Source organism: Aulonocara stuartgranti (assembly GCF_965226115.1).
Source record: "Aulonocara stuartgranti genome assembly, chromosome: 2".
Classification (NCBI taxonomy): Eukaryota; Metazoa; Chordata; class Actinopteri; order Cichliformes; family Cichlidae; genus Aulonocara; species Aulonocara stuartgranti.
Genome location: NC_138940.1, coordinates 16,411,082 through 16,437,667, shown reverse-complemented (window position 1 = coordinate 16,437,667; position 26,586 = coordinate 16,411,082). Strand labels below are relative to the sequence as shown.

Genomic DNA, 26,586 nt, shown 5'->3' with positions numbered 1-26,586 from the left:
CATACTCCGATGGATGCATCGGAGAGCAAGTTGGGGTTAGTATCTTGCCCAAGGATACTTGACATGCAGACTGGAGGAGCCAGGGATCGAACCACCAAGCTTCCGATCAGTAGGTGACCTGCTCTACCTCCTGAGCTACAGCCACCCCACTGAAGTGCACACGCTACAAATCGCATACGTGACACAACCGTCCACACGTGTGAAAACATACCGTCATTTTGATTAAGAGTTACAGGTAATGTGATAATTAATGAGAAAGGCTGGTGAGCTTTAATAACATGTCATTATTGTAAGAAGAGGCAGCTGCTTCAGAGCAGTTTGTAAACCGTAGAGCAATAATCACAGGTTGTCGTGTGTCTGCCTGTTGCGCTGAAAACCTGACGGATGTCACAGTGTGAAAGTGCAGCAGTTTTCTATCCGTCAGGCAGAGAGAGGCTGGAGCTCCATATGGTGCCCAGATTAAATGTTCCTCTGATACTGTGTAGGTAACATCCCACAAACAGACACATGGACAGAGGACAGCAGAAACAAATGTGAGCACTGGTTCCGTTACAACAACTGGAAAGCAGAAATTCTTCATATGCAGTTTTACTTCATATGAAGTGTTATTCTGTAAAACATGTAACGTAGCGTCTGCTAGCACACTTTAGCCCCAACAACAAACCTCTTCATGAACCGACGGATCAGCTGTGCCCCGTTGTCTCGGAGGCACACTCCTTTCGAGGTAGAAATCAAGTGTGTCAGAAAAACATTTATCGACAATGTGAATGTGTAGAATAACCATGGCACGGAAACTGAAGGAGAAACTGTGGAGCTGAACCAGAGGGTCCTCATTTATAGTGAGCATGAATATATACACCTGATAGGGAATGTTGTAAAGTACAGCTGAGCTCATGTTGAAGCCATGGTGGGGCACAGTCTGCAGGTTCTTATAAAAGCAGTAATCCTGTCCAGTAGGTCCAAGTTTGGGCAAAGCACGCCGATGCTCTCTGGTCTCAGGGTGTCACATGTTGTTCTGGACTCTGAGGGTTAGCCTTTTTTGGAAATGCATAAAAGTTAACCTGGAGGCTTGCTTTTGGTTTTTCAGTTGCTTTGGCTTGAGTTGCATTAATCACTGTGAACTATCCTCACTATGTGATCACCCGGGGGGGGGGGGGGGCACTCGGGCAGAGTTTCCTGACTAAACTTCAGTATTTGATGTTCTGGGAATGCTAATGTGAGCCAGTGTGCTGCTCTGTAGAAACAGCAGAGGTGGTTCGTTACAGGAGGAATCAGAAAATGGAAAAAGCCTGTGATCCAACAGCTTTAGGTCCTCCTTCAGCCGCAGTAACTCACAGTGATGGTTCCTGCGAGACGTCATCAGTCTCTCTTATCACTGTGCAGGAGTTTTGGTCCGCTCCTCTTCACAGCGTAGCTTCAGGACTGGACTTCTCCTGCTGTGCTGTCATGAACTTTAACCTGCTAACTGACAGCTACAGATCTGAGGTTGTGCTCCTGGGTTTTTGTCTTTGCACTGTCTGAGGATGGGCTGAATGTGTTGCGACGTCCACGATACCTAACCTCAGCTTTTATAGACGTGTTCACTGCTGATGATCAGCTAATTTTGATTAGCAGCTGCTCCTTTCCCTCCTAATTCCCATGGCAGCGCAGCGATGGACATAGTTTTTCACAGGACTAGGGGCTCTGGTTCTGCAGGGGGGAGGGGTGCTCTGGTTCTGGCTCTGCTTTCAATAAAAGAATGCTGAACAGAAACTTGTAACCTGAATCGCTCCCACGGCTCGCTGAGATGCTGTACAGAGGCAAAAGCATGTTCCACTGTGCAGAAACCTGTGGAGCAAGTTGGATTTCACAGGAAGAACTTTGACCCGGGCTGAGCTCAGTGCTAATCGTGAGTCTAGTAGAAAGAAACCAGGCTGGGGGGGAGAGTCAGTGCTCCTGCAGCTCAAACAACCATCACATCGTGTGGGGAGAAGTGAGCTAGCAGCAGACGGAAAACCACTACAGAGAGGGAAGATCTTCTGTTGCACCTAAAAAGATGTCAGATGTCAGACCAGAGAAGTTATGAATTATAAATCTGTGATAGAAGCGTCTGCTGACTGCATGTGTGGAAGGAAGCATAAACACAGCAGGAACACAACAGAATGTCCATGAAAGAAACGCAAATGTCTCCATCTTAACGTATCATTTTTCCCCTTTGTTTTTTGCTACATTCATACGTAGAAAATATGATGAAGTGATGAAAGACAGATGAAAGATGCAGAGATGTTTTATCTTCCATCTGTGAAAAAATTACTTTTCATTTCTCCTTTCAGCTTTAAAATTATTAACATTTAATTTTTCACGTGTTTATGACACACAGACAGGCAGAGTGTATGTTTGCCTCCAGCGAATCGTTTTTATGGGGCGACTCGGCCAAACCTTCATAGAAATACATGTCTTGTTATTTTTTTCTGCTTTGCTAAAGGTATTTCATGTTCTGGGTCGCTCACTCATTATCGTTCATTTGTCCAGACATGACCGACAGCCATGTAGAAGCTGCACAAGCTTCTTGACCTCACAGATAATCAGGCTCATTGTACATAACCCCCTTTAGATTCCAGGCACACCTGTACAGGCCATCTGGACTGGCTCTCCATCTGAAGGGTCTGAATAAGCTGAGAGTTGAATCCAGCGATGAGGAGGCACGGTCAGCTCCTAGCTGTCTTCATCTGAGCGCCTGCCCTGCTTCCTCTCCTCTTAATGATGTAAGCTCTAGCCGTGATGCTGGGTTATTGCTTTAGTGGCGAGGATACAGGCCCCAAGGATCATTTTTATTGGCTGGAATGACTGTTCATTAGATGTTACAGACACAAACCGAATCCTGAACTGTTATTCACAGAATTACAAGGTTAATGTGCACAGTTCACTGTTTAAGCATTTAAACATTTAAGCATCGAGTCTGATTATAAATCGTTATATCATCACATCAGAAATCACTACTTTAACATAACAGCTATGAGCTACGAGGATGTCTCTGTGGTGGGGCGTGGTCATCCGCAATCACGCCCACCGAGTTAAGACATTCAGGGTTGTTGGGGTGTGTGGTGGCAAGGAGTATGTGCGGCCTGCAGCTGAGAGCTGTAGTCGCACTGTGTGAATAAAGTTGGCTCTCAAATCACACCTCTGGACCCGTCATCTTTGCCACAGTCTTACACTAAATGTGGAGGGAGGAAGAGAGCTTCATATCCCAGCCAGTGTATAATTAGGTCCATCCAGAGTCCTCGAGCCTTCAGGGTCATTAGTCCGCTGTGGACGAATATGCAGCAGCTGTTTGTTGAAGGCTGGTCCTCCTGGTCCTGCACACATCTCAGCCGTCCTTGATGATTTTATTCAGACTCTCTCAGAGCTCGTCCTGAGCTGGACCTCTGGACCATGTTTGTGCTGTTGGAGCCCTTCGGAATATTTTAATGACATCATGTGACCAATAACGGGGCTGCTGTGATGTCACTGTACTAACAGACCGTCCAAGAAATCTGAGCTCCGGTTTTGGGATTTTGTTTGAATAAACTGGGAGATATCCATGATTTTGCTTAGCGGTACAGTCTGTGGTTCCAGCTTCAAGCTAGTGTCTGATCACTGTATCACTCCATCCTCTCCACAAACAAGATCCTTCCAGAAAACTCCCAGTGTGGGGTAAAGCGCTAACTGACAGACGACTACACCCGTCTTTATACGCAGGAAGTTCGTACGTGGAAGTGCTTGAACTGAGACACAGCACCTGTTTCCAGAAGGCCACCAGAAAGAAAAGCACAGGTGTGGCTAATAACATGGATTACAGAGAAGCTGGAATAAAACTAGAGTTGCCCACTGTTCACTGGCTGTGGCAGTAATCCATGACAGCTTGACTGGAGTCACCCGGATCCAAGCGAAATGGAATTCAGCCATTATCCAGTCATTTATATTTGAGCTTAACTTGTCCAAACATCTTGAGTGAACGGAGACATTTGAACAGCAGCTGGATTCTTCTTCCGTCAGCCTGAAACAGGTCAGAGGTCACCATGGCTGCTGGAAGAACCAAATAAAGCTGAGATTCTGAAAACACTCAAGTTCAAACAGAAGCTGTGTGTGTGCGGGTTGGAGGGGTGCAACAAAAAGAATATTAGACATCAAGTGTTTCACCAATTTTACAAAAATATATATTTGAAGGGAGCTGGAGAAGAAAAGAAGAGAAAAGAAGAGAGCAGCTGCACAAGAAAGCTTCTTATTCATCTGCTGAGCTGAAAAGAAGTGAATGAAGACTAAAAATAGCAGAAACACCTCGAGGACGATGCTACGAGTAAAAGGCACAAAAACACTCAGAGCTGAATCAAATCATTTTAAACAACAGGATAGAGAACAGTCTCTATCATCATGAATTCTGCTTTCACAGAATCTGATCAAAGATGTCATCACATTAACACATTAAACAGATCTCAGTCTTATAATATTACTGGAAAGTTTTGCTGTCAGTGGTTTGTGAATGATCCAGTCTGAAAGCAAGTTGGTCATGTTCATGACCAATGTAAAAGTAATCTATTACACACAATTTACTTTTACTTAAAAGCAATGTAGGATAGTACTTAAGTAATCAAAGAGAAAGTAATTTCTTACATTACTTTTTATTACTCCATAAAATGACCTGATGCTACCTGATTTTCCCAATGAACTAAAAGCAAATATGAAATCATCCAAAAAGACTTCAGAGATGTCGTCATGGTGATTCTGCTGTAGAAAACCTGCACAGGTAGAAATGAGGCTGACTGCTCAGCTCTGCCTCTGTTACCTGCTGAAGTTCAGGCTCTGGCTGCTGGGCTGGGGTCTGCATACACTCGGGGTTCTTGGTTAGCTTAGCATTAGCATGCGGTCAGCACAGATGTTTCTGTCCTGGACAAAGTTCGCACTTCACATCTCAAATTTGTCCTTAATGCTATAAAAAATTGTAACCTCAGCGCTGTCAATCGTGAGCTGAAATCAGCTGATTGCAGCAGCTGCCCACCTGACGTTCAGACACGTAACTGAAGAACCTTTGTAACGTGAGTGACAACATAATTGTAACTGTAGTGTGGTTTCTGAATTCATCACTGGAAAATGTAATGTGATTACACCCCCAGCTCTGTCAGTCACATAACTCATGAAAGTAACACAGTGTTCAGAGATCATCCAGCCCAATGACCATCAAAGCCTCAATGAGAGGCAATAAGAGCAGCTGGTCTGAGCCTGCTGTAATCATCCATGACATCCAGGACTGTTATTATATATTTATCTACATTGATTCATGTGAAATGTGTTATTCATGGAGACTCCCTGGTGAAGTCAGTCCATAGAAATCAATACTAAAGTGGATTTAAATTATTCTTGCGTTTTTAGATGATTTCATTTGTGCTGAATTTTACAGTCATTTTATTTTTGTCTGCACAGCAAAATGAGGTTTCTCAGGTTGCTGTGGGCCAAGGAGAGGAAATCTATAGCGAGGTCTTAAAGCAAAGCATCATACTTTTTTTATTGAAAACTTCATTGCTCTCAGACACGTGTATCTTCGGAGTAGCAGGAAATTGTCTTAAAGCTGTTTTCCTATTTTTACATTTCCATCCGAGAAGATACGCATGTGAAGGAACATTTGGCGGCATGCGGGTTTGCTTGTTTCCAGAAATCAGCTCTGATATTCTCAAATAAATGATGAATTAAAATGTAGAAAATAAACAGGGGGAGTGAATTGGAGGCCCGCGGTCACGACATTTAACTGCACTGTGTGTCTTTGTGCTTTTGTGCCCACTGTTGGCTCTTTGTGTGTATTTCAGCTTTCATACAATACCGGGATTGACAGTGGAGCTGGACACACCGGGGAGCTGTGTCACTCAGACCTCCACATCCACACTTAAATAATCAATCTGCAACCTTTCTCCACGACTATTTTAGGGATTCAGATAGAAAAGGCCCTATTGACCTTTTTTAATGCCACTGCACATGCAGACCACACTCTCACTCCAAATTACCGATGGCTGTGAAATGCCAGTTGCCGCAAGTAGGTAATGAGGGAGGATCACAGCAGAGGAGGCAGAAATAAAATGTCCACAGAATACAGCTGTGATACAGCAGCAGAGCAGCCTCAGTCAGACTTATGAGGACACACAAAGGTCACAGAAATACCAAGTTTGGAGTTCAGCGGACAAACCACAGTCAGGCTGGGCGCTGATTATTTCTAGAAGCTGCAATATTTGCTTTTTTATCACTTTGGAGCAATACAGCATCGACACGCAGCAGCTGAGCACAAACCTGAGCTCCAGCCAAAACTGAGTGATGGCGAAGTCTGTGACCCACACCGCACTGTGCACACCACAGAAACACTCAGTGACAGTACATGAATATTTGAAATAAAAAAGTTTATGCTGTGTGTAAACATCTGCATGTTCTTGTCTCCGTCACAGCTGGAACAAGCAGAACAAGCCTGTGTGTGTCAAAATGTGAGAGCACAAGATTGTGTCATCACACGCTGTGGAGTCAAGTAGAAGTCGTACACGTTTACTAACCTGATCAATGAAAGCTTTGATTCCACCATCATAGAGAAAAGTTTTCTGTGTGTTTGCTGCTTGAAACAAGCTTGACAAATGCTGAGGGTGAACTCAGGAGTGGAGCAGATCTAAACATTTAACACTAAACAAGTGAAAACGCATCCAGTGGGACCTCAGAGCTGGGAGCTCAGCTAGAAAGGTGCGAGGGATGGCGTGACAAAGACAAGAGGGAGACAGACACAGTAAATGCACAACAAGGCAGGAAACAAGGCAGGAACAAACCAGGGACAACAAGACAGAGGAAGCAAAACTGAAAATAATGCACATGAGGTGAGGGACTATCAAAACAAAACAGGAAGTAACTAATATAAACACCGGGACTAAGACACATGGGCTTGGCACAGAAACAGAGGTGAACAGGCATGGAGACATGAGTGACTGGCACAGAGAGACTGACCAGGGAACAACGGGAACTCAAGGAAGAGGAGAACAAGACGTCTTGATGCATTCTCAATCATCCAGGGAAGTAAATCTCCAAAAAGTTGATTCTGTTCATCTGGACGTAGCGTTTTGTGGGAGAAACGTTTCATCACTCATCCAAGTGACTTCTTCAGTCTCAGCTGACTGCAGGTTTCCCCAATCTTATAAACAGTACATTTGCATAATGACTGAAACCAGCCCACTGAAGGAACAATGGGCTGGGAGGTCAGTTCCTTAATCTTAATTATGCAAATTCTCATGACCATTGATCAATGGTTCCATCTGCCTCCATAATGACATCTCTCACCTTCTCAACAAAATCCAGGGTGTTCTGGATGTGGTGTTCAGAGCTGCCCACCAGCGGGTTGAGGATCGAAGCCAGAAACTTGGAGATGTTATAGGTGACAGAGTTGATCATCCAGACAATTGGTCTTAAAGGTGCACCCTGTTTATGTATTTTTGGTAAACCATACGGACTTGGTGTAGATTCCCCTGGGTATAGCCTGTGGTACGAGGTCCGGTCAATAGCCTTGTCTTGTTCTAACTGCTTCAGACAGTCTATCACCCTCTTCCTGTAACCACTTACTTGGTCTTGTTTCAGGGGCTCATAAGTATTTTCGTCACTGAGTTGTGACAAAATTTTCTCATAATAGTCTTTCTGGTTTAGCAGTACTGTGCACCTACCCTTGTCTGCCGGAAGGATGATAATGTTGTTGTCATCACTAAGTGATGTGAGTGCCTTCCTCTCCTCCCTGGTGATGTTGGATGCTGGGGGCTTTACATTGCTGAGACAGGCCGAAACCTTCGTCCGTAGTTGCTCTGCTTCCACTTCTGCAATATTGTTGTTACGAATTGCTGTTTCTATGGCTGCGATCAGCTCCACTAGTGGGATTTGTCTCGGTGTTATAGCAAAATTCAGCCCTTTAGCAAGGATGTTTTTCTCTGTTTGGGTGAGCTGTCTGTCAGACAAATTCTTCACCCACTTGTCCACATCCTCGGTGTCGCATCCTTGTCTCTTCTGGTCGCTGAGGACACTCTCCGTATTTTGCGGCGGTTTCTGACGTACAACAAGTAAGTCAGTGGGTTTTGGTCAGTGGTTGTTGATCAATGGTCATGAGAATTTGCATAATTAAGATTAAGGAACTGACCTCCCAGCCCATTGTTCCTCAGTGGGCTGGTTTCAGTCATTATGCAAATGTACTGTTTATAAGATTGGGGAAACCTGCAGTCAGCTGAGACTGAAGAAGTCACTTGGATGAGTGACGAAACGTGTCTCCCACAAAACGCTACGTCCAGATGAACTGAATCAACTTTTTGGAGGAGAACAAGACGACTAGACCGGGGAGAGACAAAAGGAAAAAGTAGATGAGACGGGGACACAAAGAAACATGGAAGGGAATGACAAGAGACACGAGGCTTAAACTATACACAAGCACAGGAGACAAACGACTACTAACGGACAACACGAAGTAACAAAACCTGGAATCACAAGCAGGCGATTACTAGACAACGCACAGAGAACACGGGGAAACATGATAACGAAAACAACTGAGAACAAAACCCAGATAAGAGAAACTCTAAACACTAAGAAATGATGTGAGAATCAGAATCAGAAAAGGTTTTATTGCCAAATGTTGAGCAGGTTTACAACATTAGGAAATTGCTGCGGTGATTAGTGCAAACATACTATCATATAACGCTTAAATAGACATGAAAATAAAAATAAGAATAAGAATTAAAAGTGCTAAGTAGATAGATATATACATGAGTGCAGGTGGTGATCAGTGCCAAACATGGAATGATGCAGTGAACACAGCGTAGGGTCATGTGTTAGTGGTGGGAACAGTCATACGGTTATTGTTCATGAGTCCAACAGCAGAGGGGAAGAAACTGTTCTTATGGCGAGAGGTTCTGGTGCGAATGGACCGGAGCCTCCTGCCTGAGGGGAGCAGGTCAAACAGACTGTGTCCAGGGTGAGAAGGGTCAGCTGAGATCCGAGCTGCACGCCCCAGTGTCCTGGAGGTGTACAGGTCCTGCAGAGATGGGAGTCTGCAGCCAATTACCTTCTCAGCAGAGCGCACAACATGCTGCAGTCTCTGTTTGTCCCTGATAGTGGCTCCAGCGTACCACACGGTGATGGAGGAGGTGAGGATGGACTCGATGATTGCAGTGTAGAATTGCATCATTGTCCGTGTTGGCAGGTTGAATTTCTTCAGCTGCCTCAGGAAGTACATCCTCTGCTGGGCTTTCTTAATGACGGAGGTGATGGTGGGCTCCCACTTCAGGTCCTGAGTGATGGTGGTACCCAGGAAGCGGAATGAGTCCACAGAGGTGATGAGGGTGTCAGTCAGGATGATGGGGGGAGTGGGGCTGTGTGCTTCCTGAAGTCCACAGTAATCTCCACTGTCTTCTGGGCATTCAGCACCAGGTTGTTGTGGCTGCACCAGGACACCAGACGTTCAACCTCCCTCCTGTAGGCAGACTCATCCCCGTCCGAGATGAGTCCAATAACGGTGGTGTCATCTGCAAACTTGATTAGCTTGACAGACTGGTGGGTGGAGGTGCAGCAGTTGGTGTACAGGGAGAAGAGCAGAGGAGAAAGAACACAGCCCTGAGGGGAGCCAGTGCTGATGGTCCGGGAGTCCGAGACGTTCTTTCCCAGCCTCACATGCTGCTTCCTGTCCGTCAGGAAGTCAGTGATCCACCGGCAGATGGGATCAGGCACATTAATCTGGGAAAGCTTGCCTCGGAGATGGTCTGGAAGGATGGTGTTGAAGGCAGAGCTGAAGTCCACAAACAGGATCCTGGCGTAGGTTCCTGGGGAGTCCAGATGCTGCAGGATGAAGTGTAGGGCCATGTTGATGGCGTCATCTACAGACCGTTTGGCTCTGTATGCAAACTGCAGGGGGTCCAGGAGGGGAGCCGTGAGGGTCTTGAGGTAGGAGAGAACCAGGCGCTCAAATGTCAACCTGACACAGAGGGACGAGAGACCAAATACAGAAATGGGATTAGACAGGAGTACTCTCAAAAAACAGAAAAACCAGGAAATTCACACACAACAAGCTGGATGTAGCTATGTAAATACACACACACACACACACACACACACACACACACACACACACACACACACACACACACACACAGATTAAGCACACTTTAATAATCCCTGAGGAAAGACAATAAAAACAGTAACAGGCTGAACTAATTAAATAATACTTTATATTACAAAGTTTACAAAGTATAACAAAGAGCTCTAATATATATACAAATATTTCAAATTAAATATCAAGAATATTACAGAGCTGAAATATATAAGTGTGGCAGGGCCTGTGGTGCAGCTGTGGGGGAGGCGGACACACCTGAGCAGCATCAGCAATCACACTCTGCTTAAAGCAGAATGAACTGGGTCCTGGGGGCGTCGTTGTTGTTGGTGTGTTTGGCTGGCAACTGAAAAGCTGCAGTTGCGTGTAAGTTATGACAACCGGAAATAAAAGAAAGTGTTGAAAAGTCAACGTGTGCAATATGTGGCCCTGTCTGCTACGTCTGTTACAATAAGATTGACATGTTACTTTACCCTGTAAAACTTGTGGGCATGTGCAAAAACTATTGCAGTATACTGATTGGTTAAACTGCTATTTTATCACCTGAATATCAAACACCACCTTTAACGCAACAGCTTAAATCAAGTAGAAGAACTCGTGGGAGTCTTCTGTTCTGTATTCCTCGTATTTCTGACTTCTAGTTATATTTTTGGACTTTTACAGCATTCTCTTATTTGTTGGTGGTCTGCATTTCCCTCTTCAGTTCTTATTGTTCACTTGCTGTTGCATTTCTGATAATTGAGTACGCCTCTGTCTTGTTTCCTCCCAGCTGTGGTCAATCCTCATTACTCCTCAGTGCGTGAGGGTGTCTGCTTACCCTCACTGTGTGTTTTCGGGTTCCTGTTTCTGGGTCTTCACCTTCTAACCATCCACACAAGACTGCAGACTCTGCAGCTTCAGCACAGCAAGAAGTTTTACACCTGAAACAAACATACGGCGGCTCACAGAAGCACTTTGTGTGCAGGAGGTCAGGAGGTCCATTTTGGTTGGTTGACTTTATCTGTTTCCTGTCACGGTGGAACAGGCGTGAGCTCAGTGACCAGATAAAAGTGCAGATATGGAGGCTTTGTTCCCATGAGGAACACCACATCTGTCATCAGAGCTTTGATAAAAGGATTAATCAGCCTCTTTATCCTCATCCTTCTCATTTCTCTTTTCCTCTTCCTCCTTTGTTTTTATCTTTACTTCCTTTTTTAATAGCTTCCTCTCCTTCCTTTGGTTTCATGTCTCTCCCAGTCTGTTGCTTAGAGTGAGACGTGGAGCTTCCCTCAAGTGTGTGAAGAGGCAGAAGTTTGATTGAACATCACAGGGAGGAGTTTGTGTTTAATAGGGCAGGGTTAGAGTTAGGCCAGAATCATCATTATTATTGATTTTAAATAATATTTAAAGGAATACCCCACGACAGGCCCAGCCCCCTGTGTGCAGTGTTGGGTTACTGGCAGATGCAGCAGAGGATCCGGGTTTGTGCCTCTGGGAGACAAGTGGCTGAACGGTGTGAAGAAAACGCCTCAGATGGTCGTGATGGTGTCAGCATGGCTCCTCTGGTCTTCAGCTGAGCCTTCGGGATGCAGAATGGGGCAATAAAACTGTGATCGAAGGGTGGGATCAAAGCAGAACAGATGGAGGACAAAAGCAGAAAGGCGAGACGTGAGGGCTGGATGAGAGAAGAGGTACAGAGATGATGATGATGGATGATGATGAGAGACAGGCTCAAAGAAAGACAGAGTGGAAAGAGACATTACGGGAAGGTAATGGGAACCGTTTCATTGCTGAAGTCAGTGCTAATTGGTGGCTTTTATTCACGGTTAGTATGTTTTTGTAAATGCAGGATGGTGGAAATGTCCTCTTGTCTCGCTCTCTGAAACTGGAAAACAGAGCCAGGAGGTCGGGGGGACAGAAGCCAGTTTATTCACAGTGACTCTTTGTGTTTTTGGCTCTATTCATGGATTTGCTCATTTATTCCAGGCAACAGAAAATAAAATCAGAGATGCTCGGACTTGTCGATTCCTTTAACTTTCACCTGCTCTACCTCTGCTCTACCTATCGAACCATTTCACAGCTCGCTTCCTTTTCTTCTTCTTCTCTTTGTCAGGTTTGGGGTGAAACTGTGTGTTTGTGGCAATTTTTAATAAGTGTGTGTGAGTCGGATTCCTGTAATCATACTTACGCTCTCTCTCTGTCATCTCCCTGCAGATACTACGCTATCTGCTGCCAGCCTCTGGTCTACCGGAACAAAATGACGCCCATGCGAGTGGCTTTAATGATCGGCGGCTGCTGGGTCATTCCCACTTTCATCTCCTTCCTGCCCATCATGCAGGGCTGGAACAGTATCGGCATCGACCACCTGGTGAGTGCTGCGGGCTGGCGTCCGCGTGGGAGGGGGGATCTTTTTCACAAGTTCGTGGAAGTGAAAGCTGCCCGAGGAGACACAAAGACGAGCCAAAGATGGAAAAAAGCTGAACAAAATATGTTTAGCATAAACATTTTAAAAAAATGGGATTCTGGGAAGTTTTGTTTACACGAAGAAGAAATGCTTCATGCGTCACTGTGGCAACAACAACAACAACAGCATATCAGACACAGAGACAGACAGACGAGGCTGCCGACACCACAGACACAGGGTCGAGTTGTGTTTGAGTTCAGTTTAAGATCCGCTGTGACACAAGCGCCATGCAAAGAACGGAAACAAAATGACGCGCTCACAGATTCAGTCTGGACAAACGGGTTTCACTCACTCTTTGAGGCTTTCAGGAAAAAACTTGTCCCTTTAAATGTTTATTTCTTCTTGCCCTCTGAAAGTTTTCCATCTGAAAAAGAAAATTCATAAAATCACTGAGTTCCTAAACACTGAGACGAGCGCCCGGGACACTCTGGAAACACTAATTTTCCCTGGAACATCCCAGAATATTTACACGTGTGTTTCCCTCCCACCAGCCTACATATTCCTGTGTATTATACTGTGGATGATTAACATCCAGATGTAAGACAGATGAAAACAGTGTGAGCAGAGAGGTCAGTGTGGAGCTCAGCTGCCTGACGATGACCACACCTTACCTGTCTCAGGTGTAAGAACTCTCTGATCTTCTCTCCGCATGTCGGGAATAACTGACTGAGTATTAATGAGGTCACAGCTTTGGTGTCATGTGCAGAAACGTGGGCATCTCTGACTTCAGAGGTACACCTGTGAAGCTGCAGGTGAGGCTCACTGATGTGAAGGCCACATTCAGCAGCTCGATGACCTCTGACCCCTCAGTGTATATCCATGAAGTCATTAGAATAGTTCCTGAGACCAGCATCACTGCCTTCTGATGCACATGCAGTCATTCTGACTATAAGCTGCCTTAAATATGGAGAATGCTCTGAGTTCAGGGGTAAAAAGTTAACCTTACTGCCAAACCTCTGCTTTGTAAGCATGTCAGATACAGTGGGGCAAAAAAGTATTTAGTCAGCCACCGATTGTGCAAGTTCCCCCACTTAAAATGATGACAGAGGTCAGTAATTTGCACCAGAGGTACACTTCAACTGTGAGAGACAGAATGTGAAAAAAAAATCCATGAATTCGCATGGTAGGATTTGTAAAGAATTTATTCATAAATCAGGGTGGAAAATAAGTATTTGGTCACCTCAAACAAGGAAAATCTCTGGCTCTCACAGACCTGTAATGTCTTCTGTAAGAAGCTTTTCTGTCCCCCACTCGTTACCTGTATGAATGGCACCTGTTTGAACTCATCATCTGTATAAAAGACACCTGTCCACAGCCTCAAACAGTCAGACTCCAAACTCTGCCATGGCCAAGACCAAAGAGCTTTTGAAGGACACCAGGAAAAGTATTGTAGACCTGCACCAGACTGGGAAGAGTGAATCTACAATAGGCAAGCAGCTTGGTGTGAAAAAATCAACTGTGGGAGCAATCATCAGAAAATGGAAGACATACAAGACCACTGATAATCTCCCGCGATCTGGGGCTCCACGCAAGATCTCATCCCGTGGGGTCAAAATGATCATGAGAACGGTGAGCAAAGATCCCAGAACCACACGGGGAGACCTGGTGAATGACCTGCAGAGAGCTGGGACCAAAGTAACAAAGGTCACCATCAGTAACACACTACAACGGCAGGGAATCAAATCCCGCAGTGCCAGACGTGTTCCGCTGCTGAAACCAGTGCATGTCCAGGCCCGTCTGAAGTTTGCCAGAGAGCACATGGATGATACAGCAGAGGATTGGGAGAATGTCATGTGGTCAGATGAAACCAAAGTAGAACTTTTTGGTATAAACTCAACTCGTCGTGTTTGGAGGAAGAAGAATACTGAGTTGCATCCCAAGAACACCATACCTACTGTGAAGCATGGGGGTGGAAACATCATGCTATGGGGCTGTTTTCCTGCCAAGGGGACAGGACGACTGATCTGTGTTAAGGACAGAATGAATGGGGCCATGTATCGTGAGATTTTGAGCCAAAACCTCCTTCCATCAGTGAGAACTTTGAAGATGAAACGAGGCTGGGTCTTCCAACATGACAATGATCCAAAACACACCGCCCGGGCAACAAAGGAGTGGCTCCGTAAGAAGCATTTGAAAGTCCTGGAGTGGCCTAGCCAGTCTCCAGACCTCAACCCCATAGAAAATCTGTGCTGGGAGTTGAAAGTCCGTGTTGCTCGGCGACAGCCCCAAAACATCACTGCTCTCGAGAAGATCTGCATGGAGGAATGGGCCAAAATACCAGCTACTGTGTGTGCAAACCTGGTAAAGACCTATAGTAAACATTTGACCTCTGTTATTGCCAACAAAGGTTATGTTACAAAGTATTGAGTTGTATTTTTGTTATTGACCAAATACTTATTTTCCACCCTGATTTACGAATAAATCCTTTACAAATCCTACCATGTGGATTCATGGATTTTTTTTTCACATTCTGTCTCTCACAGTTGAAGTGTACCTCTGGTGCAAATTACTGACCTCTGTCATCATTTTAGGTGGGGGAACTTGCACAATCGGTGGCTGACTAAATACTTTTTTGCCCCACTGTATACTCTGTGTTCTCTGCTGTTTAAATGTGGAAATCTCTGCTTTAACCCATCCACCTTCCACTCGGTGAAAACAGTCCACTGAGACTGAGGTGTTTCGCTCCATATAAGCCACAGTGATCACAAGGAACAGAGACGATTTGCTCCTGCGCCCCCCTGCAGATGTGGATCGGGCTGCCTTAATGTTGGGACGAGAATGGGGCAGATAACATTCTCACTTAGCTGTGACTCAGTAAAAGTGATTTCACTCTGCCCGACACACAGCCTGAAGAGCAGCACTGGCCCACAGAGCACCTTCATCCTCTCCACCATCTCCCCCTGATCATATTTATTAGGGGTGGGTTTTAATAATCGATTCATCGATTAAAATCGATTCTGGCTTGGATAACGTGATATCGATTCATTAAAATCTTGAATCGATTTTTTTATATAAATGTATTTTGCCCAAAATTCCAGAATCTCAGGTGAAATGTCACAAAATTTTGACAACCACCAAACATTTAAAACAGTAAATGAGAGCAGGTACACGGCTTCTGCACAAAGACGTAAACACAAAGCGCGGACCGCAGATTAGAATCAGTGAGATGTCGCCTTTCTCACCCGCACGGACACAGTCGGGGCTGAAAGCCGACAGCTCGCTGATTCTGATGTTTCAGATTTAAACTTTTTAAAATTATACAAAATGCAAAACGCTTAGCCGTGTCTCTAATAAAACCTCTGTAACTTCAGAGGTAATGTTCATAAATTGATTAATGGTTTTCTTTCGTTTTTGATCTACTGCAGAATATTTTTATAAAATCCCAGGCCAGGAAAATCATCTTCATGTTTTTCTGTGTTTTATCTTCAGTAATTTGACACAAAGGCATCTGCTGTGACGCTCACACCTTTGGTAAAGTCTGGAAAGTGTCAGCTTCCTTTTTATAGATGCAACAATATGTAAATGTACTGATCTGAATTCTAATATTTCTGACTGTCTGAGGCAAGATTTCCCAGATTCAAATCGAATTGAATCGAATCGAATTGAATCAAATCGTGGATCGAATCGATTCAGGAACTTGTGAATCGGAATCGAATCAATTCTAGTAATCAGTGACGATACCCAGCCCTAATATTTACTGTCAGTCTGTATAAATCCACTGATTCAGGCGAGAGCAGGTTACTACCTCTGTGATGAGTGGATCAGTCAGTGTAAGGTGATGCAGTGTAGCCATGACGTGACCACACAGTCAGTGAGATGTGTGGGTGTGTGTGTCCCTGTCTGTGTGTGTGTGTGTGTGTGTGTGTGTGTGTGTGTGTGTGTGTGTGTGTGTGTGTGTGTCCCTGTCTGTGTGTGAGAGTGTGTGTGTCTGTGTGTGTGTGTCCATCCTGCCTTACACACTCATTTATATTCCTCCAGCTGTCTCGGTTGCTGCTCGCTGTTTTCAGAGGTGATGGGCTCTGGTGTCATAAACAGTCTGATAAATAAAGTCTTTAACAACATGAGCATTGCGGAAATCATTCTCACATGTGTGTGTGACCGAAAACAAACACAGAGGGAAGGTTAGAGAGCGAGTGCACGAGGAGACTGTGAAAGAGAGAGAGATTGTCCCCTGCCACCTTTAACCTCGCTCACCCCGTCCATCTTCATCGAAACGCCAGCAAAACTTTCTCTGAGCTGCCTGTCAACACAAGGACCGGGATCACACAGACACACATAAAGTCATAGACACACACACTCACACTGTGGCAGCAGCTCTCGTGGGGCTCGTTAAGCTGCTGAGTGTTGCAAGTGATTTTGGCACAGATCACGTGGAAACGAGTGTTTTGTGCAGACCTGTCAGGCAGCTGGGGCTCGTGTCACTGCTGTTTCTGATGTGCTGATGACTTTATAAAGACAGCTCTGTGGTTTATCCTGATCATTTCCATCAGTGAGGTTTGAGTCTTTCAGGTGTTCCTTCATTGTGTCACCTGAGCTTTTTCTGAAACACTCTGCCATACTAACATTTACTGTTATCATAATGTTCTTTTAATATTCTGATCATTTCAGCTTTGTGTAACTTCATAAATTAGACCGACGTGTCCTCATAGGAGTTTGGAAGTTTCTTTGCATGCTTACATTAATTACATTTTAAGGACACATGCAAATAAGAATGTCCCCGGAGTTTTGCTGACTGTAAATGGAGCTGTTATAAGTGGTACAGCGAGGAGTCGTGTAGTATTTGAAGAAAGATTTGATCCATGATTAATGTCACATCATTGCACTGTGGAAGGAACTCACCTGACAGCCAATGATTAGTTTTCTATTTTTTTGCCTTCCTGAGCATCAGAACCAGAGCATAGCAAGACTCTACCAACAAAATGTAAGCAGCATATTTTATAGGAATAAATATCAGATATACCGTGTTTCTACACTGTAAATGGACCTTTTGATCACATCATGGGTCACTGAGCAGGTTCAGTGCTTTTCCTAAAAATGCCCAAATCCCGTATCACGCCAAACAGACAAACTAGACTCTTGAAAACTAAAAGCACTATTCTAGTGCTTTTATTCTAAAAGCACTAGAATAAAATAAAAATGATCAAATTAGAATGAACGACTGCAGAGAGCGCTTTGGTCCCCGTTAGTTCAGTCATTACGGGCTTTGATGGATGTGTTTCTGGAGACAGACATCCTGCACAGATTTTCCTGCCTCTGACACGTGCCCTGCATACAATCATCGCAATGCACTCTGTCCTCTCACACCTGGACAACAACAACACCTACGCCAGAATGCTGTTTATAGACTTCAGTTCAGCATTCAATACAATCCACCCCTCACAACTCATCAGGAAACTGACAGACCTGGGTATCAGTTCCCTCATCTGCAAATGGTTACTGGACTTCCTGACCAACCGCCCCCAACATGTCCGGCTGGATAACCGCTGCTCATCTACCATCACAATGAACACCGGTGTACCACAAGGCTGTGTGATGAGCCCTTTCCTCTACTCCCTCTTCACCCACGACTGCAGACCTGCTGATGGTTCCAACACCATCATTAAGTTTGCAGATGACACCACGGTGATTGGCCTCATCAGTGACAACGATGAGGCCGCCTACAGGGAGGAGGTGGATCGTCTGGCTGAGTGGTGCGACAGAAACAACCTGCTGCTTAACACCGAGAAGACCAAGGAGCTCATCGTGGACTACAGGAGGAATGCTGACCCACATCCACCCATCCACATTAAGGGGACGGCTGTGGAGCGTGTGAGCAGCTTCAAGTTCCTGGGAGTCCACATCTCCGAGGATCTCACCTGGACGACCAACTGCTCCAAGCTGGTCAAGAAGGCTCACCAGCGCCTCTTCTTCTTGAGGACTCTGAGGAAGAACCACCTGTCCTCAGACATCCTGGTGAACTTCTATCGCTGCACCATCGAGAGCATCCTGACCAACTGTATAACAGTCTGGTACGGGAACTGCTCTGCCTCGGACCGGAAGGCGTTGCAGAGGGTCGTGAAAACTGCCCAGCGCATCGCCGGAGCACCACTTCCTGCCATAAAAGACATCTACAGGAAGCGGTGTCTGAAAAGGGCTGGGAAAATCATCAAAGACCCCAGTCACCCATCACATGGACTCTTCACCCTCCTGCCCTCTGGGAGGCGCCACAGGAGCCTCCGGACTAAGACCACCAGGTACCGGAACAGCTTCTTCCCCACAGCTGTCAGACTCCTGAACTCTGCCTCCTGACATCTGACCCACGTTAAACTCATGGACTGAACATACACACACCCACAATGGACAACTGTACCCTCAAACACAATAATAACATGGACTGAACCACCACTCACAACCACTAGCACTTTATATAGCCTCTGTAGAAACTATCTACACCCTCACTTATCTTAACTGCACTACTGTATAGCTCTGTGTAAATAATCATTCTGTACATTCGATAATCTTTAATCCTACAACTGTTTACAACTTGCATAGTTCCCATTTCTGTATAGCTGTATATCCCAGATTCTGTAAAGTTATTTATTTCATTTCATATTCTGTATAGTTTTTCATATTTATATCCTGTTCATATCCTGTACATAGCTTGTACTCACTACAGCCTGTACATACTTATAGTTATAGAATATTCACAACATACTTCATACCGTGTACATTATAACATACCATAATAGACCCATTTCTGTAATATACTCACATATCTATATTATTGCTAATATATATTGTAATATATCTATATCACTAAAGCACTTCTGGATGGATGCAAACTGCATTTCGTTGCCCTGTACCTGTGCATGTGCAATGACAATAAAGTTGAATTCTATTCTATTCTATTCTAAAAACGATGAATGTAGTAAAAGCTGAACTCAAGTAAGAAAATTCACCCAGGAAACTGAATTTAAAACCAAAGGTCAAATGAAATAAGAGTAAAACTAGAGAAAAACAGATAAAGTGGAATAGCTGGTCGCATGTTACGGACGGCAAGGTCAGCTGGTCGCAGCAGCGAGCTGAGCCTGTGTGCGCACTGACTTTTCTCCCTGCTCTTTCACCAGATTAACGAGCGGCGCTTCAACAACAGCAGCAACACTACGTCCTGCGTCTTCATGGTCAACAAGCCGTACGCGCTCACCTGCTCCTTGGTGGCCTTCTACATCCCTCTGGTCCTCATGGTGCTGGCCTACCAGAGGATCTACATCACAGCCCGGGCGCACGCCCTGCAGATCAGTATGCTGCAGCGGGCCGGAGGAGCTGGTACCAGTGCCGCCGGGACTTCTGGTGGGGTTGGCGCCAGTGCACCGGATTCTGCCGACCATCAGCGCAACCACCGCATGCGAACAGAAACTAAGGCGGCAAAGACGCTGTGCATCATCATGGGCTGCTTCTGCCTGTGCTGGGCGCCGTTCTTCGTTACCAATGTTGTGGACCCCTTTATAGACTACACCGTGCCCGAACAGCTGTGGGCTGCCTGCCTGTGGCTGGGCTACATCAACTCCATGCTGAACCCCATCCTCTACGCGTTCCTCAACAAGTCCTTCCGCCGTGCCTTCCTCATCATCCTGTGTTGCGGGAGGCAGAGGTACCGCAGACCGTCCATCCTCGGCTCCGGCGCTCCGTGCACGGCCACGCAGATAAACGGCTCCACGCACGTGCTCAAGTAAGTCCTGTCCCACCCAGAGACCGAAGGTGTGCAGTCATACTCAGCCCACCCATTTACAGTCATACAGCACAGTGTTTATTGGTCTGCACACAGACAAGCTTGACCTGGATGCTGTGGGTGTGGGTGCTGTTGCCCCTTTTTTCTCTAAATGTTGGGAAAACATTCAAAACTAATTGAACATTTAGGAAAACTTGCACGACATCTGGTGCACGCAGGCATTTTAAAGTTTCAATGTAGCTTGTTGGTATTAGAGCACATGTAGCGCAGGGTTTTACAGTCACCCCAGACTTTAGTGTATTACTGCAGTATTTCTGTTTATTGGTATTTCAGTAGTAATCTTTCATCACGCCTGGGTTGAATTGAGAAAACTGTGTTTCCATGTGTGTTAGAGACGACCTTATCTCTGTAAGTACCCTCTCCTGTCCCTGCACACTCAAACGCTGCCTTGGCTTCTGACTTGTCCACCTAATTCAGTGTGTGAAGGTAGAAACGTGTTTAACAGCAATAAGGACACGTGTGTTGAATATGTTATTTTTTCAGTGTGTTTTAATAGAAGGATCTTATCTGTGCTTGGGAAAGACAAATGATGCAGTGCAGTCCTGTTTCTGCTGGAAGGGTCAAATCATCAAGCAGAGGCTGTTTATGTGACTGAAATATGAGTCATGTATGTTTAAGAAAAAGACAGGAAGTTGTTACATCTGCAACACCTTTCATCGCCGCCTATTACACAGAAACATGTAGCCATAGGTGGACATCATGTCTTCATACAGGACACAGGTTCATACAGATTCTGTCCCTCTGTTCCCTTCGTTATCCTCAGCCCAGGTGTTCTTAGCTCCTCACACTCCTTTTAATCCTGCCTACCTCCTATTTAAGGTACTGTGCAGTGGTTCAGGAGTATACAGGAGTATTTCAGGTGCTATGCAGTATTTCAGGTACTATGCAGTATTTCGGTAGTATTTCAAGAGTATTTCAGGTACTATGCAGTATTTCAGTAGTATTTCAAGAGTATTTCAGGTACTATGCAGTGTTTCAGGAGTATTTCAGGTACTATGCAGTATTTCAGGAGTATTTCAGGTGCTGTGCAGTGTTTCAGGAGTATTTCAGGTACTGTGCAGTGTTTCAGGAGTATTTTAGGTACTATGCAGTATTTCAGGAGTATTTCAGGTGCTGTGCAGTATTTCAGGAGTATTTCAGGTACTGTGCAGTGTTTCAGGAGTATTTCAGGTGCTATGCAGTATTTCAGGAGTATTTCAGGTGCTGTGTAGTATTTCAGGATTATTTTAGGTACTGTGCAGTGTTTCAGGAGTATTTCAGGTACTATGCAGTATTTCGGTAGTATTTCAGGTACTATGCAGTAATTCAGAAGTATTTCAGGTGCTGTGCAGTATTTCAGGAGTATTTCAGGAGTATTTCAGGTGCTGTGTGCAGAATGTGAAGCAAACTCCTGCTCAGGCAGACGTTGAGCTCTACACGACTGTGAGCTACGGTTTTTGTGTGGTTTCAGTTTTCTCAACCGTTGCCATACCTGTTCATTCTCTGCAGGACACACACATAGATGTCAGATATTGCTGGAGCCTTCATGTTTGAGTTGCGGGGCGTTTCTGTCTTTCCTGTCAGCTCTGCTGTGTTCCTGCCGCTGTGGAATCAAACTGTTTTCATCCACAAATGTTCAAACTTAACATCAAATTAAATTTAGTCTGCAGAACTGCATGCTAAATTTAATTTTGCACTCATATTAATATTCTATACCTCCATAGCACAGTTTTCCAACAGCGCATGTTATTTGCTTTCGGGAGGAAGAATCCATGGCGTTCCATAATGAACGTCATTAGAAGTTGGATTTCCTGCGTGGTGACTTTTTAAAATATTTGTACTAATTTGTACTAATATTTGACTGTAATACCAGTGTTATAGGCATGTTATTCACCACAAACACATAATTAAGCCTCCTGGTGTGACACTCCGTGCAGCACCACCTCTGGACTGGAGGACATTCATTAGTCAGTTAGTTTTGCGCTCCCTGGTTAATGATCAGGATCTGTGGGCTCTGTGGAGGCACAACAATGTGTGATCTAATGTACTGTATACCAGCGGTCCCCAACCTTTTTTTGTGCCACGGACCGGTTTATGCCCAACAATATTTTCACGGACTGGCCTTTAAGGTGTCGCGGATAAATACAACAAAATAAAACTAGTACCGGTACCGAAAAAAAGATTTATTCATAACACACGTGAAAAGACCCAGGAAAACCGAGTTAACGATAAAAACGATAACAAAATAACGCTGAAAACCGATAAAAACCCTGAAAACCATACATTTCACACCAGAGCCTCAACTCTCGCGGCCCGGTACCAAACGACTCACGGACCGATACTGGTCCGAGGCCTGGGGGTTGGGGACCGCTGCTGTATACTATACTGTATCTGGTGCTTGTGTGACCTCTCAGATTAAAAATATCCACATTTCAGAGTTTGACAGTCACGCTCAAACACCCACAAAGAACCTAAACATACAAATGTGATTCCCAGGATACCAGCTACATCTGCACACACCTGGCAGGTGACAAATAAATGATGCATCGCTCTGTCCATCATTTCTTTTTCTTTTGGATCCCTTTGGGATCCAAGATTGTCCTCCTCATGTCTCTGTGTCGTACTCTGTATGCTCCACACTGCTAAAGAACATTTTCAGCTTATTACCATCACTCTTACCAGAATTACCTGTTGTTGCTGTTCCCACAACTAATATGGCTGATAAGACATGGAGGAAACAGACGCAGCATCCATATTTAATATTTAGCATCATGTTGCAGGTAAACGATCACCTTGTCTGCGATGGTGAGACTCGAATCAGCTTCTGATTCACTGATCGCAGATAAAGCACTTTGGGTGTGAGAGATGATAATCAAGTAACTAACATCAATTTACATAATCAAAGTAGTTTAAAATAAAATCAAAATTAAATGTAAAATAATGAAAAAATTTCAAATTAAAACAGGTTTCTTGGTGCAAAGACAGAAGAGCAGGTGTGTCAGTCCTATCACCTGATCACCTCATTGAGTAATGTAATCAGATTACATTTACAGTGGTTGTCTTTGTGGGACAGTTAAGGTTTTCTATAAAAAACTGGATTCATGTGAAACTCCTTGCAGGCAATAACACGTGTTTATCAGTGACATCGCACATCACCTCTTATTTGTGGAAATATTAATATAAATAATCATATATGTTCAGTCTGGTTTAGAAATGACATTAAAAAAATAAAGAAGTCCAGCTAAGTGAGATTAACAGATCTCAAAAAGAACCGGACAGACGTCTCCAGTAATCATTGATCCTGAGCCTGACGATGACTGGGCGGAGACTCAACCGTATCTGAAGGGCTGTGGCCCATATCATGAAACACGCCACAGCCTGTTATTCAGACAGGAAGTCAGAAGCCACCGACACTTTGTCTGTGTGTGCCTTTGCTATTCACTCTGTCACTCCTCGTTGGTTTTACTTCCTGTGTTGTTGCTTGGGATCGGATTTTTTCATGTCCTCACATGAGTCTGATTAAAGTTTAGCCTGAGTAATCTTCCTCCTGAACGTCGTGACAGTAAAGGAATATAAACGTAACCTGAGGTACCTATCCACTTCATCAGGCTTCACCACTGCATGCACGGTCAGCAAAACAACCTGCGAGCATGGGGCACAACCCCCATGTCACCTTCCTTCATTGGCTCATGAAGTCGAACAGGCCAAAGCAGTTTTCACAGCTTTGAGGCGTTTTTGTGTTTTGTACTGCGGTGCAGCATTGTGAGGTGACACCGTGCTCAGTGTTTACACAGGAAGTCATTCACTGATTAATCGTTCATGGACAAAACAGGCACGGGGGGAGAATGGAGGCAAAGAACATTTCCATTTTCTGCTCTGTTTCTTTTTCTTTCTGTCTTCAAAAATCTTTTTATGAATAAGTGGATGTTAATGTGAGCAATAAGCTTATTGCTGGTCAGAGGGTATTGTTGTTGCTGGTATTGTTGTGCCACAACATGCAGGAAGTGAATTCATTTAAATAGTCAGAGCGAAAGTGGCTGGGAGGAACGCGGTTATTAAAATCGCATAAGGCTGTGTTAACATATCGCAGCATCAAATACAACGGAGTGGGTGTACACCTTGTTCATCATCTTCATCATACCCGCCGGGTTTATTTATGTGAAAAGCAGACTGGCGTCACTTCCACCACTGCACTGTTTCACACTCTGTGAGGTTTAAAGCAGTAATTACACCACCGTGGTTTTTATTTCCAGGTGACTTCACACTAATGAAAACACAATTATGTATATTATGTTCCAGTCCTGATGACAGATCCCCCTGAAGCCTACACTGGCTGGATTTTACAGCAGACCTTTAGCCTGACAGAGCTGGAGGAGGAATCACTGCCAAATGCCAGAGGTGTGTCAGCACGCTCTGAGATGGCTTCTTTGTCTGTAACATTACAGCGAGTGTTCTGGAGCGAGACCCACGGCGGGATTAATACGTGTCTGATTCACACAGGGCGCTGAGTCGAGCTCTCGCTGCGCTCTGACATTATCCACAGGAAGTGACGACACATTCGTCTTCAGCGACTCCTTCCATGCAGAGTCACCCGAGCCTGTGCTGTCACCAGGTCCATCTTAGTGTGTGTGTGTGTGTGTGCATAGGTGTCACTTCATCTAACAAATTGGCCATGTGTAGGAAGACGTCATGGAAGCTGCCTTTTGGGGAAATGATGTGTCGATAGATGCGGCGCTCGGCGCTCATTCGCTCTGATTGGAGTTCATTCCGGTTCAACTCAGCGTGCTCTCTGTACCAGAGCTATTCACAGACTGCAGGAAAGTCACGACTCAGTCAGGCAGATAATGACATGGCCCGTTACTGTCCCGTTGTTACTGTACAGTTATGAATTTGACTGAGACGGCTGATAAACGTGGAGGTGAAGGAAGCTGACGCATACGAAGAGACAAAGGAAGTTATGTGACTTCTCGCTCCTGCTACAGGAAATAAATCTAGTGGAAAAAAATCACATGTAGTGGATGAACACAAACATATTAGATTCTATAAATAAGAAGAAGAAAGTTTGGAGCTTCACGCAGGAAGATGAATGTCTCAAAGACAAGCTGGGACTTATAATTTGTTTTGATCTGACGGTAATAATTAGAACCAGCAGAGACATAACCAGGACACAAACACTGAGTCAAGCCGCTCCGTTCACACAGAGCTGCACACAGTTACAGAGGAAACCTGTCGCAGTGACAGCAGCGTGAACACAACCTGTGCTTTGGCTCCTGTTTCACACTGTCTCTTATTCTTTACTGGCCTCTTCATCAGGCTTCACTGCTGCATGCACAGTCAGCAGACTGGTCCAGTTTTCACTTTGACGATAAAATAAGATGATGAATGTATGTGTTATTGTGTAGTGAAGATCAGCTGTTTGTTTGATACACACTCTGATTATGATGAAGCAGCTGAAGGAAAACATGATACACAATACTTATAGTCTGTGCACACACACACACACAAACACACACACACACATTAGCCTGCAGAGTGTTTGCAGGTCTCTGGGGTCATATATCTGAAAGTCGTTGGTGCATTGACTGTGCAGAAGGAAAAAACAGGAAGAAAATAAGTATGAGAAAATTATTTAAACAGAGAGAAACATGAAGAAGGAAGCAGGAAGAAGAACCAAACGAGAGAATGTAAGGAGTTAAAACGAGCCGGTGCGATTTAAGAGGCGAGAAAAATGAGGAAGAGGAGGTGCAGAACAAAGGCTGAGGAAGCGAGAAGAAGAAAGAAAAGAGTAAAGAACATGAGATGGAGGGTAAAAGCATCCTGAGGAAATGAAAGATGAATGGAAATATTTCAGAATTTAATATCCGAATATTTATAATTGTTTTGGATCCGTGACAGCGACCTGAAGTATATTTTACCCTGACTTAATGGAAGATCTCCATCATTAGTGACACGTTGAGTTTGAGTCACAGAGGTGGTTAAACACACAGCAGCTACAAGCAGACCAACGGCGAGGCAGGAAATCCAGATCATGGTGTAAACACGAGCCACTGCCATGAATTATGAATATAACGCCAAGTTAATACAGTTTGTGGGCTTTTTCTGAGGATGGTAACAAAATTTACCTCTGGGTTGGTGCTGTGATGGTGACCAGGGAGTCATTTTAGCTGGATGCTAACAAAGCCTGCCTCGTGGTCCACCCTCATCACAAATACGACCACCTTTGGCTCTAAAAGCTGATTTTAAGAGTTTAAACTGGTGTGTGACGTCAGCTTCATTCCTCCGTGT

At 44.7% G+C, this 26,586-nt stretch overlaps 1 protein-coding gene across 6 annotated transcripts in view; it reads left to right on the top strand.

The window, feature by feature from the left end:
* Positions 1-26,586, top strand: part of htr4 (5-hydroxytryptamine receptor 4) — a 164,603-nt gene that overhangs the window by 102,369 nt on the left and 35,648 nt on the right. For all 6 annotated transcript variants that reach the window (XM_082551423.1, XM_082551426.1, XM_082551427.1 and 3 more), the window contains 2 exons: positions 12,305-12,458; positions 19,661-20,262. In XM_082551423.1, coding sequence (XP_082407549.1) covers positions 12,305-12,458; positions 19,661-20,262 — 756 coding nt within the window. The remainder of the gene's footprint in view (positions 1-12,304; positions 12,459-19,660; positions 20,263-26,586) is intronic.